This window comes from Symphalangus syndactylus, chromosome 12, assembly GCF_028878055.3.
Source record: "Symphalangus syndactylus isolate Jambi chromosome 12, NHGRI_mSymSyn1-v2.1_pri, whole genome shotgun sequence".
NCBI lineage: Eukaryota > Metazoa > Chordata > Mammalia > Primates > Hylobatidae > Symphalangus > Symphalangus syndactylus.
The window spans coordinates 51,281,670-51,296,603 of NC_072441.2; the positions used below are offsets into that span (position 1 = coordinate 51,281,670).

The 14,934-nt window shown below is 33.5% G+C and overlaps 1 protein-coding gene across 3 annotated transcripts in view; it reads right to left on the bottom strand.

Annotated features, from left to right (window-relative positions):
- DPYD (dihydropyrimidine dehydrogenase) overlaps window positions 1-14,934 on the bottom strand; it is an 858,879-nt gene that overhangs the window by 648,082 nt on the left and 195,863 nt on the right. For all 3 annotated transcript variants that reach the window (XM_063624340.1, XM_063624342.1, XM_063624343.1), the window contains exon 4: window positions 11,657-11,744. In XM_063624340.1, coding sequence (XP_063480410.1) covers window positions 11,657-11,744 — 88 coding nt within the window. The remainder of the gene's footprint in view (window positions 1-11,656; window positions 11,745-14,934) is intronic.

Sequence of the window (14,934 nt, forward strand, 5' to 3'; positions counted from 1 at the left end):
CTCACGAGTAGCTGGGACTATAGGCATGCACCATCACGCCTGGCTAATTTTTGTATTTTTTTAGTAGAGACAGGATTTTTCCATGTTGGCCAGGCTGGTCTTGAACTCCTGACTACAAGTAATCCAGCCGCCTCGGCCTCCCAAAGTGAGGGTATTACATGTGTTAGTCTCTGCGCCTGGCCTACTTATCTTTTAATATTGAAAATGAACATCTCTATAAAAGGCAAAAATAAGAAAGTGCTTTATAGTTTTTGAATTGTCAATTAAAATTAAATAACATGAATATATGTTCTAAAATTATAAAAGCCCCACTTTATCCAGGGAAAATAATTATAAATGCAATAAATTTTATAAGAAATTTAGAGGCTTAAGTTTTTCATTTCCAGTAAGTTATTAAGAAATTTGAAGAGAGAAAGAAAAATATAAAATACTCTTTTATTTAGTGTGTAGTAGAGTTTGTATAATTTGCTTCAAATAGGATACTTTTCTACATCTAAACACTAATACAAATACAAAAACAAAGACGTCAAAGCTAGTCATCATTAGAGTTGAAAAAAAAGCATTGGGCATTGAAAGAATTCTACAATTTCATTTGTGAACATTACACAGCTTGCAAGCAAATGAGAATGTTTAAGTTTGAGAAATTATTGAAAGGTGAAGATTATTAATCAAAGAATCTCATATTAATGTGAAATATATATATATTCAAACATATATAACTTACATATAAAATGCTGAAAACTTTTTCTTTAATGATTATTTATGCCATGCCAAAAGACATGTTTATTTATGCCATTAAATCTAGACTCTAATATCACACCATTTGTTCTATACAAAAACTCAGACTATTTTGTGAGAGTTTGCTCTTTATTGACAAGAATATGAGCAATTCCTTAATTGACAGACTGTTGTGATGCGTAGTACAGTGTGTTATTATATTCTACAGCGGACATATAAAGGTTTTTCAAAAAGTCTCCAATCTAAGTACATAATTTAAACCCATTAATAGCTTCAAAATATAATTCTAATAATTAGAATCGATACTAATTATATTTTGAAGCTATTAATGGGTTTAAATTATGTACTTAGAATGGAGGCCTTTTTGAAAAACCTTTTTATGTCCACTGTAGAATATAATAATACACTTACATGTGAGACCTAAAACCATAAAAAACCTAGAAGAAAACCTAGGCAATACCATTCAGGACACAGGCTTGGGCAAGGACTTCATGTCTAAAACACCAAAAGCAATGGCAACAAAAGCCAAAATTGACAAATGGGATCTAATTAAACTAAAGAGCTTCTACACAGCAAAAGAAACCACCATCGGAGTGAACAGGCAACCTACAGAATGGGAGAAAATTTTTGCAACCTACTCATCTGACAAAGGGCTAATATCCAGAATCTACAATGAACTCAAACAAATTTACAAGAAAAAAATAACCCCATCAAAAAGTGGGCAAAGGATATGAACGGACATTTCTCAAAAGAAGACATTTATACAGCCAAAAAACACATGAAAAAATGCTCATCATCACTGGCCATCAGAGAAATGCAAATCAAAACTACAATGAGATACCATCTCACACCAGTTAGAATGGTCATCATTAAAAAGTCAGGAAACAACAGGTGCTGGAGAGGAGTTGGAGAAATAGGAACACTTTTACACTGTTGGTGGGACTGTAAACTAGTTCAACCATTGTGGAAGTCAGTGTGGCGATTCCTCAGGGATCTAGAACTAGAAATACCATTTGACCCAGCCATCCCATTACTGGGTATATACCCAAAGGATTATAAATTATGCTGCTATAAAGACACATGCACATGTGTCATGATTTATTGTAATTGAACTAGGCATCTCATTGTATAGAAAAGACATTGGAAACCCAGCAAAGCTAGTGACACAGCTGCTTGATAGTATAATTGAATTTTCTAGATTTCTTGTTCAGTGTGCCTTTGTATTACACTATGCTATCGATATTAACAAAGTACGCAGATTATGAAATATTGTTAAAATATAAAAGGCTAGAACATTTGCTATCATGACCAAATTTTGTAAGTGCTATTAACATCTTGAATATTGAGTAAAAAGTATAATGTAATAGACTTCATGTTAAAGAAATTTGGGTTTAGTTTTTTTGAAAACTACTTTGAAAAATTAAATTATTATTATTATTATTACTATACTTTTGTATATGTATGTTTATTGCGGCACTATTCACAATAGCAAAGACTTGGAACCAACCTAAATGTCCAACAACAATAGACTGGATTAAGAAAATGTGGCACATACACACCGTGGAATACTATGCAGCCATAAAAAATGATGAGTTCATGTCCTTTGTGGGGACATGGATGAATCTGGAAACCATCATTCTCAGCAAACTATCGCAAGGACAAAAATCAAACACCGCATGTTCTCACTCATAGGTGGGAATTGAACAATGAGAACACATGGACACAGGAAGGGGAACATCACACACCGGGGACTGTTGTGGGGTGGAGGGAGGGGGGAAGGATAGCATTAGGAGATATACCTAATGCTAAATGAGGAGTTAATGGGTGCAGCACACCAACATGGCACATGTATACATATGTAACAAACCTGCACGTTGTGCACATGTACCCTAAAACTTAAAGTATAATAATAATAATAATAATAATTTAATTTTTCAAAGTAGTTTTCAAAAAAACTAAACCCAAATTTCTTTAACATGAAGTCTATTACATTATACTTTTTACTCAATATTCAGGATGTTAATAGCACTTACAAAATTTGGTCATGATAGCAAATGTTCTAGCCTTTTATATTTTAACAATATTTCATAATCTGCATACTTTGTTAATATCGATAGCATAGTGTAATACAAAGGCACACTGAAAAAGAAATCTAGAAAATTTAATTATACTATCAAGCAGCTGTGTCACTAGCTTTGCTGGGTTTCCAATGTCTTTTCTATACAATGAGATGCCTAGTTCAATTACATTTTCTTTTGGTCTATATTCTGTTACATTGACTTTTACTTATTAATATTAAAAATACCCAAACTAGTATCCTATGTGTTTCTTTATACAGATTTTTCCTTGTCTTAATATTGTGAAAGAAAATAGTTGTGATTCCAATTTAATTTATATATATTTAGTTTTTATATCATTAGTGTTTTTTAAAAATAATTTAAATTTTATCAAATATTTACAAAAGCATATGTTTAAATTTGTCTATACTACACACAACCACAAACAATATGATGTTACTTGTTTCATATAAAATCGGCTTAAGATGTATAATAAAAATCCTTTCTCATTTATACTAACATGACTCTTAGACTTATAGTTGTTTATTTTACATTTTATAACTTATAATTGACTAACATTTGCTTGGAGCAACAGGCTTTTCAAATCTGAACTTCCTCTATTAAAGCAAAAGTGAATAAAATCAGTGACCATTACACATTGTATCAGCTGTGATTAAAAGTAAAAATGAGCCAGGAGCTGTAATCCCAGCACTTTGGGAGGCCGAGGCAGGTGGATCATGAGGTCAGGAGATGGAGACCATCCTAGCTAACGTGGTGAAACCAAGTCTCTACTAAAATACAAAAAATTAGCTGGGCGTGGTGGCACACACCTGCAGTCTCAGCTACTCGGGAGGCTGAGGCAGGAGAATGGCTTGAACCCGGGAGGAGGAGGTTGCAGTGAGCCGAGATTGTGCCACTGCACTCTAGTCTGGTGACAGAGCAAGACTCGGTCTCAAAAAAAAAAAAAAAAAAAAGTAAAAATGTAACCTTGTGAAGGTATATATGTATCAAAACAGAAGCAAGATACATTTTATATAAGCATTAATGACTCAATAAATAATGTTATATCCATCTATCCTTTTCACACCATACATTAATTAAGATGTGATATTTTAACAATAATACCCCAGTCCTTTGTCTTTAGTAAATTTAGTATTCCACAATTTGTCAGATTCAAGACTAGGAAGTTATTTATTAAAATTAAAGTCTGGATTCTGGAAAATTTAGTTAATAGTTACATTAACTACAGTAACATTAGTAATAAATGAATGAGTCAAGGTGGGCATACATTTACATTAATAATTAGAAATTAATATTTTATTATAGTCTGAACATGGTGCTCAACATTTATTCTGTAGAACTCTTTCAGTTTACAAAGCTAGTTTTACATGCAGAAAAAAGCTAGGATACTTTGAAAATAAATGTAATATCAAGGAGATGCTTTCAGTTAATAACAAAATATACTACACAGCATAGAAATTAAAACAGCTTGGTCCTGTTACATATAGATAGGTAAGACAAAGAAGATTTGAAAATAGATCTAAATAAATATGGAATCAAATAGGCAATAAAGGTGGCATTAGTATACTAATTATTCAAAAAACATATTTGGAACTATTTTAGTAATTTGGGGAGAAAATCCTGATATTTCTCTCACTCCTTACACCACAATGAAAACTTAGAATAGGGTCTGTCATGTGCTATTGTGAAACCTCTCAGCTTTATTTTATTTAATATTATGACTGAATTTTAATATATTATTTTTATTATAAAACGTATGTTCATTATAAGAAGCAAAGTAATTTAGAGATTTATAAGGAAAATGTTAGAAACCTAACTTCACCCTACACTAACCCTAATCAAATGAAGAAACTAAAGTTAAATTACATCCTCCCCTTTTTTGTTTATATACAGATTAAATTTTTTTCTAAAAGCAGTGTCATGCTTTTCACATTACTATGCAGTTTGTCCTTTCTCACTTACTACAAATATCCTTTCAGACCAATAAATATAAAACGCAATTTTAAGAATTGCTTCTTAACCTTCCATAATATAAATATAGCCTAATATATTGAGTGGATACTAAAGTCTTCACCAGTTTTTTATTACTTCAAACAATGCTATAATTGCTTTAAATAATATACTCGTATATGTGTCCCTTCACATTGTAATTACTTTATTTCTCTAGGTAGAACAAATTAATAAAGCACGCTGGTGAAACAGTACATATATTTTTAATTCTCGAATATACACCCATCATATAAAAGTTCTTTCCTTCCTGCTGAGTAACATAGGGGTTTACTTTTCAACTTCAACAATTTGATGAGAGAAAACTGGTATCTCATCTTTTCATTTACATCTTACTAATATGCAAGTAGGCTAACTTTAATATGATTAATAGTCACTTATATGACTTCTATAATAGTAAAATTTTTGCCTATGCCTGCACTGAGTTATCCTTCTCATATAAATTTTCAGGAGCTCTTTGATTAACGAAGATGTTAACACTTGGACTGAAACATGCATGGCAAATAATTTTTCACTTGGTTTCAAGTGTGGTTAGTTTTTATTTTAAAATATATTTTTAAAATGCAGGTAGTAAAATTTCCTCTCCTATATTTTACAGCTGCTTGTAATTAAAATTATCCTAAATACGTACTTTTAATATGTAGAAGTTTAGTCCACCTGAAAAATATTCTAGGAGATAGCCTATGAAAGAGTCTAAAAGTAAAGTCAAAATTATTCCAGATCTACTTATTGAAGAAGTAATTCATTTTCCACTGAATTGAAATGTCCTCCTTATTATATATTATATACTCATATTTACTTGGTTCTATTTATAGACTCTCATCTGTTTGAGAAATGTATATTCCTGCACCAATACTACATTGTTGTGATTACAGTAGCTTTATAGTATCAGTATCTGATATAATAAATCTTTTTTGTCTTTATTTTTTAAAGTTTCTTTCTTCCATATATCTCCCCAATTGCTACTCCTATATTTTCCTACAAAATCTCTGGGTTTTTCATCAGTTTAGACTATCCACTCATTCTTCAATATCTACTGCACTTTTCCAGGGCATATTGAAAACTAGTTATCTGCTATGACTCTTCTAATTAGAAATTAAAATTATAGGAAAATAGCTTTTAAGTCATGAATAGGCATGTCCAAGGACTGAAAATAACAAGGCAGTAAGTAGACCGGAGAAATCAGTGGGAATCATCTTAAAGGCATTTGCCAAACCATGTAAACAAAGGCTTCTGTTTTAAGGGTCTCTGAGGACATAGGTTTTAGAAAAAAAAGTCCAAGGCCCACCTAAAGTCTGAGTCTAACAGAAGACTCAATCATAAAGCTAAGATTGTGTAAGTCCACATCACCAGAAAGAGAAATTAAAATTAATCCCACCTAGGTCCCACCTGGAATTGCACAGAAACTTTTCAGTCTTAAACGAGTACACAAGAAAAGGAGGGAAAATAATGTCCTTAGCAAATTAAATTTATAATTTGTATTTTTGGCCTGATTCACACAATCTTGGTGACTGGAAAAAAACATTAAGTGAGGAATTTAGTTGAAGGTGGTCCCAGAGGACTGGCAGTAAAGCCACTGCCTGAGGGAAGCAAATACAAATCCCTTGTAAAGAAACATGCATGCTTCACGGTTCTCAGAGAATTTCCTCCAATAAGGCATCAACACAAATGAGCAGAGTAAAAAAAAATAATAAAAATTCAATGAACGTACAAGGGAACACAAAGCACTCAGTGGAGGCAACAGATAGAACAGGCAGTATCATCAGACTCGCAGAGACTTTTAATAGTAAAATTGACAGAATATGAAAACGAATATTTTACGTTTTAAGAAAGAAAAGGCGGCCAGGCGCGGTGGCTCACTCCTGTAATCCCAGCACTTTGGGAGGCCAAGGCGGACAGATCATGAGGTCAGGAGTTGGAAAGCATCTTAGCTAACACAGTGAAACTCTGTCTCTATTAAAAATACAAAAAAAAAAAAAAGTGGCGCCCGCCACTACGCACTAGCCAGGCGTAGTGGCGGGCGCCTGTAGTCCCAGCTACTCGGGCGGCTGAGGCAGGAGAATGGCGTGAACCCAGGAGGCGGAGCTTTCAGTGAGCTGAGAATGCGCCACTGCACTCCAGCCTGGGCAACAGAGGAAGACTCTGTCTCAAATAAATAAATAAATAAATAAATAAATAAATAAAATAAAAGTCTTGAAAAGATTAATAAAAAGCTGGCAGATTAGAAAAAAAGCACAAAAAACTCTTAGAAATGAAAGATATAATTGTAGCTCAAAACTCAATGGACCATTTTAACAGCATATTTGATACTGGTGAAGAAATTATTGGTAAACTTCAAAATAGAATTGAAGGAAATTATCTATAAGGAAACCCCCACACTGTAAATAAAAAGACAAACGTATGAAATGTAAGAGTCATTGAGAACAAAGTAAAAAGATTTAACATGTGTCTAATAAGAGCTTCATAAAGAGAGACAGTGAGATATTTCCCAACATGATGAAAGAAATTAATCGAGTTTCAATAATTCCAAAGAAAAATAAGTAGGACAAATAAAAAGAAATATGGACTTAGATAAGTCATGGTAAAATTGTTGAACATCAAAAACTAAAAGATCTTTAAAACAGCACCCCAAAGGCATATTAACCTCAAATGAACAATAATTAGACTTCCATTCATTTTTCAATAGTAGCATTGTATGATAAAAGGCCCCAAAATGCTAAGTGCTATGAGGTGGAAAAATAATAATAATCATTGCCAACCCTGAATTCTGTAATTAGTGAAAAAACTTTTCAAAAGTAAAAAAATGGAAATAAAAATAGTTCAGAAACAAAAATTAAGATAGTCTGGCAACAAAAAAAAAACCCTTTCTGAATAAAATTTTATTTATTCCAAGTAGAACTGCTTCCACATGGAAATTGCAGCACTGAAAAAATTGACAAAAATGTGAATAAAGCTAATCCAATATTGACTAAATAAAGCAATTATACTACTCTCATCAAATTTTAAAAGAGAGAATTAATATCCACAGAACATCTTGTAACATGGAAAGAGGTAATTAGAATTAAACCTTATTCTATGACACAAAACCCACTCACATTGATATTCTAAATGACACAAACCAACCCATAATATATACACCAAAATTGGCAGGTCATCTGTAATGAAAACTGGCACATGAGTTCAGAATTACTTATTTAAATCACATGGCATACTCAACTCAGCAGCTCTACAGGATTATGGCTTGTGTATCCTCTAGGAATATAACAGAGATAGAGGTGGGGGTGTGTGTGTGCATTTGTGTGTGTGTGTGTGTGTGTGGAGCTTTAAGATATAATTCACATAGCATATGTACACCAATTAATTTAGAACACTGATTTTTGAATCACTCAAAAAAGATACTCCATCACCACTAGTAGTCATTACCCACTTTTATAAATACTCCTCACCTATTTTTGCCCAACTCTCCAAACGGAGTCCCAGGAAATCACTTATCTACTTTCTGTTTCTAAATATTTGTCTATTATGGACATTTTCTAAAATATTCCTCCTAACTGTAATTCTATAACTTTAGAGACATGCTGGTCAAAGGAGATAGACGTTTTGTTTTGTTTCGTTTTAAAGCTTTGTTCTCTTGAGCACCATCTTACGGCAGATAGATAAGTCAATACTCTTTAAATGGATAGAGGGGTAAATACTTATTATCCAACAATAAAGATGAAGAAACTGACCTCGTGTACCAAGGGAAACCTGAAATCTTATCACTAATTTTTGTTGCATATATCTAAATCTTTACATTTGAAAAAATTACTGGGTGATAAATTATGGACTTTCTAACATTTTTTCTTCTATTTACTTCTTTAATATAATAGTGGGAGAAACCCCAACCAACTTACATAATAGATTATGTATTTGGACATTTGTTTCTAGGCATTGGGGAGCAACTAGTTACTGAGCAAGGAAGTCAGAATTTGAGCAAAGCTTTACAAAGTTATTCTGGATATGATCAATATTTTGTTTGATAAGAGTATAAACCATTCAGCCATTGAAACTGAAAGGCAAACTGGAAAGCAGAAAGCACCAAATCTATTGGTTACATTTCTGCTTTTCTGCTTTGTAACAGCTGTAATATGTGTGTGTGTGTGTGTGTGTGTGTGTACAGTATATATACAATATATATCCCTCTCAACCATATATATATACACACACAGACATACATACACACATACAAACACACACATATCAATGTAACTTTCTTATAAATGCAAACATTATCAATATTTCTGCTACTTCAATTTTGTTGTTCCTTTAACTTCCAGTTACTTTTAATAAGGATCTATCACAAAGAAAAAACTTTTCTTTTACATTGTGTAATTTAGTCAGCTTTTCTGTAACATATATTATACATTTATTTATCTATACACAAAAGCCACACCAATCTGAGTATGCAGATTTTATAAACACATGCAAAATCATGGAAAAATCGATGGCTTACACTTTAATACAAAAGTTTTAAAGAGAACATATCTCTATTGTTTTAAATACAGGATCACGAAATCAAGGAACACTGTTTAAAACAGTCATTTATTTCACTATATTTATAGACTGATCTCATGCATTCTCATAGAAAGTAGTGTTTTTTAAAAGAAAACCTATCAAGAAATATAACCCAGTATTCACAGTTTGATGAATCTGAAATGTGTACTTCCAATTGAGAGATACAATTGCAAACAACAGCCTGCACAAACCAAACAGAGAAAAACTGACTGAGGGGGGGACAATAGAATTGAGTGTACCTTTCAAAACCAGAGCTGTAATCCAGTTTGTAAGAAAATAAAGAATGGAAGTATTGGCCTAAACTCCACTGAATCACAGAAGCCTAACACAATACAAAACAAGCGACATCCTTTTCTCAAAGAGGTGCAAGGCTCATTGAGTCTGGCGATTCAATTACCCTCTCAACCTGGAAAGAACCCCCCTCCTGCGTTAAGGTCCACTGGCAAAGCAATGTGGGACAGCCTACATTGTACACAGCTGGTAAATATCTAAAAAGCTGCAGGCTTTAAAGAACAACCTTTGACCTTTTATGATTGCTACAGTAATCCTTCAACAAAAAATTATGGGAGTTTTTTTTTTTTGAAGTTTGACAACATATTATCTTCTCAATTAATCATCTTCAAATATCTCATATTCATATAAAAATCTTTTAAATAGATGTCTAAGCACAATGTTCCATTAGGTAAAGAATATGAATAAATTAATGAAACAGAAAGTAGATTTCCAAAAATAGAGATGACTGTGATCTTGCTTAGACATTTTGTAAACTTCTCTAAGAATCCCTTTTGTCTTTTTTTCTATATATTTGTGTAGACCTTGAATAAACGAAGTGTGTACTCATAAAATAACTACTGGTTCTGAAATATCTATGAAAAAATTGGGGTAGCATGGATCTTCTAAGATAGTCCATCATAATTCTCATATTTCCCCATGCTTGATATGAAGAGTGTTAACTTAGATATATTTTTAGTGAAAATACTTTAGACTTCAAACTTTGGACGCTCCTTTACTGATGAGATCTTTATTAAAAAATGTGATTTTATAAATAGCAATTTATTTCAAAAACAGCAATCACTTCTATAGTATTTACCGTACTGAATGAATAGGGAAACTAATAATTCCAAATAAAAAATTGTTGAGTAATCACTATATTGGACATTTTCATATAAAAATATTATTCAGTTTATACTACAACTCTGTAAGATAGATGCTACCTTTCCTTCATAAGTGAAAGTAAGGAGGTAATTATCCCCAGTTTCACAATAAGTGGTTTATCTAAAAATTCAAACCAGACTTCAAATCCTAATAAATCTGACAACGCAGATTTAAATCTGACCATGCAGGAATAATTTTTAAATTCTTTCAAAACCCTAAATTGATATAAAAGTATTTATCATTTTTCTCCTAAATTATCTATTTTAAGTACTTGAAATATTAAGAAATAATCTTTATGTGTAAAAAGGTACCTAGTTGTTGAAGAACTAGGAGTTAAGGTATCTTTACAGCATTTTAGAAAATAAGTGTTAAACCTTGTGAAAGGATTCTCTGTATCTTTATGGGAGACTTTGTTCAGCCTTTGCTCATCCTTAAAGGATTAGACACTTGGGCAAGAGCTCTCAATGCTCTCTTCACAAAAACAATAGGTACTATTAATTATTCAATCAATGAACCATTCACTTAGTGAATGAAAACTGGGCTTAGACTTACATTGATTTTTTAAAAAATTAAAGATCAAAATTCCTTTTGTTCTACTCATGCCCATTTAAGCCTTTTCTTCTAATTTTTGTTGTGTATTTTTTTTTGCTACAACTCTATAAGTCGTTATGAATTATTTCGAGTCAAACAAATTAACTGAATTTTAGTTAAAAAAAGTCTATTCCCTTGATATCTCTATGCGCTAGACTTACTATCGAAGCACACTTTCATAGATATTTCACAAATCATAAATGTGTTTTGATGATCAATGACAGTTCCTGTCTATTAGTATTTAGCAAGCATAAACTAAAATCAATCTTTTCAGTGTCTTGAATTTTAAAAATCACTCATTTTAACACAAAATAATTTTCAAAACAAAAAACAATGAACCTGGATTTTCATGACAAATCGCAACTTAGAAGTGCTTAATTAATAAATGTGCCACATTTTTAAATGCCTATAGATGTCATATTTAATGCTTTAACTGGATTTGCTAAGACAAGCTGTACGTTGTACCCACATATAATAGAGAACAAGATCAAATACTGTTATTATTTCATTTGCAGAGTTAAATATGAATTTACCTTGTTTGCAATACTTGTGATGAATGATTTAATATCAAGATTAGTTGGACAGCTCTTCTGACAGGGGGCATCTGCACATTTCAGGCATCTAGGAAATAAAATAACTATGTTAAACTACGAGATAAGTGAGATAATCTATTTTCTACCTTATACTCATTCAGAGTCCGTGTCTAGTAAGTAAAAATAAAATTATATCATATTTAGGTACAAAACATTTTTAAGCAATAAATACAAAGTTTCTGTGTTTCACCTTTGGCACTCCTCTTGGGATGCATAAATGAGAATCATGCTGGCTAGTAACTGCCCCTCCTCTCAGAGTTCCTTCTTGATTTTAAGAGAATCATACTTATTTAGGACATACCATTCCCTCACTCTATCAGTTTTGTTTAATCCTTCACTATGCTGACAATACTTGCATGCACATTTTATGATAAGGTTTGTAATTCTTTTTTTTTTTTTCTTTTTTTAGAGACAGAGTCTTGCTCTTTCGCCCAGGCTGGACTGCAGTGGCACTATCTCGGCTCACTGCAAGCTCCACCTCCCGAGTTCATGCCATTCTCCTGCCTCAGCCTCTCCAGTAGCTGAGACTACAGGCGCCCGCCACCGTGCCCGGCTAATTTTTTGTGTTTATAGTAGAGACGGGGTTTCACCGTGTTAGCCAGGATGGTCTCAATCTCCTGACCTTGTGATCCGCCCCCCTCGGCCTCCCAAAGTGCTGGGATTACAGGCCTGAGCCACCACGCCCTATTATACAAATGCAAAGATCAAAGGTAAAGTCTTATTTTACTACTTGAAATATCCTTTCTTCCACTCTTCCTTCCTTCCAGCTTCCTTCTCTACCTCTCTCTCTCTTTCCAATTTTCTGAAGTCTTTCAGCCTCCATCCCATTCACAGGACAACTGAGTTCTGTAATAGATGCTTCAAAGCATAGCCCAGATCCACCCTCTTCAGGACCAAAGCTTTATTCCCACAGCTGCCTTCCCTCTGCTGCTGAAGAGAATGGGCTCCAACAAGGTCAGCCTCCTTTCCAGTAGCAGCACACATCCAATTCAAGGTCAGTGAGTGGGGTGAGAGGCTCTCTACCCATTCCCATATTTGGGGAACTAGTCTGCAAGGAGCCATTGAAGCATCTATTGTGACTATTTGCTCAATCCCACTTCCTTCACTCTTCTACAGATGTTAACCTGCATATAAACTTCCTGCATATTAATCTCATCTGATTCTCCTCTCTGGGGGACCGGCCAGAGATATATTTGAACTTTGTTGCACCTAAGAACCACCTGGGAAGCTTGATAAATGGCACAGACTTCACAGAGGAGCCCCTACTGAGTCCAAGTTACTGGCCTGGGAATCTGCATTTTGAAAAGGGCCTCTGAAGTGATTCTAGTGTTCATAGTTGGAACCACATTATTAGAACATTAGAACATTCTATAATTATTCATTCAGGACAACTAAAACCAATGGCCAGACTCATCCTTTATTTGCACATTAACTTATGTGTGTTTTTCATTTATTCATTCATTTAATACATATTTAATAAGCCTGCATTACATAGCAGACCCTGGGATATGAGAATATAAAAGTGTTGGAAAAATATCACCATGGTCCTGCCATCATAGAACATGTAGTTTGAATGAAGTACAGACACAAAAAGCCACACACTGGTCAATGTGGTCAATGAGAATCTGGGTGAAATATAGTATGCTAAGGGAACACAGATGAAAGACAGTGGTCCTGGAGGGAGGTTGTCAGGACAGGCTTCTTGGGAGGAATAATATTGAAATAGAAGCTTGAAGAATGAGTGGACATTAGGAAAGCAAATGACACTGGGATTCTGAGTGCAGGGTCACTCAGGATAATTACCCAAGAATAGAAAAAGTATGCACCAGTGCCTGGAAAGAAAAGAACGTGACAGGGTAGGTGAACTAATGAATTTGGTCTAGCATAAAGTGAGAGTGGGAGTAGAAAGAAATGAGTGTGGAGATAGACAACTAAAGAAAATATACTACTGCCACATGTGTCAGAAAAACAGCATTCTCCAAGAATTTCACTAAGAATGAGTCCTACGTTGCTCAGTGACAAAGGTGACTAGCTAGCTCATTTTCTATACACTTCCACGTGTAAAGACCTTGGTTCATTTCCTTCATGAAAACAATACCAGTCTCCTTGTCATTCTTTTGTGAGTAAGAGAGCCCTCTTCATTGTCTGAACCAATTTCTCAGTACCTAATTAATATCTTGTTTTTAAATCTCATCTCTTTTCTCTGGTTTGTGCCCTTAGCCTTCTCTCTAAATTAAATTTTACATAATGAGTACCAAAGGCTTTTCATAATCAATTGTCCTCTCTGAAATGTAGTCATTAAACCTCTCCCCTATCATTTCTCTAAATGCCATTGTTAGATTCACATCTATCATTTAGTTGAACTCCTGTCTGCTCATACTTAACATTTTTTCCCCGAAACACTATTGCTGAGTTCAAAAATAATTTTTTCAAAGTATAATCTGCAGCATACATTGCAAACAATACAAAAAACTCCATAATGTATGGCCTATTTGGTCCTTGATGTTAAAATGAGGTGATATTTATATGTGTAACTGTCATGCGGATAAATATACTGAGCATTAATAGTGGTTTGAAAGGATTTTCTTTAATGTCGCAATATAAAATAGCTAAAAAGTAAATAATATGCCAACTTAAATATCATCTTATTGTTGAAAAAAGTCTTTTAAACAGTTGTAAAAATATCTGCCATTACACAAGAGTAAGCACACACACACACACACCACATATATGGCACATCATATGGATTCTGGTTATCTCTATGAAGTCACAAGTTTCCTGCTTTTCTTTTTTCTAACACCCAACTTGAATAATAACACAATTAAAAAATAAAGTTTTAATGTCAGCAGATATAAGGGAACCAAATTAATGTGCAGTGTATTTTTCTGTTCTTCCAGAGAAATCTTATATTCAACATAAACAGATTCACCTAACAGCATTGACAACGTAAGGATTTTTAGTTGTGGTTATTAAGCCTCTTTACCAAATAATTCTCCTTTTATTATTGAGCTAGTTCACAAATAACAGCTGTTGAAAATGTCAGATGTTAATGAGGCAGGGCCACGCAAACCTGAATTGTAGCATTCTTTTTTCCTTTGGTGTCATGAATATGCCAGAATGGGCAGACTCTGATAATAATACCATCTTGCAATTCTCTAAGCGCTCTGCAGACTAAAGTGCATCAGGCTGCCATTAATCCCACTTATCACTCTGACAGC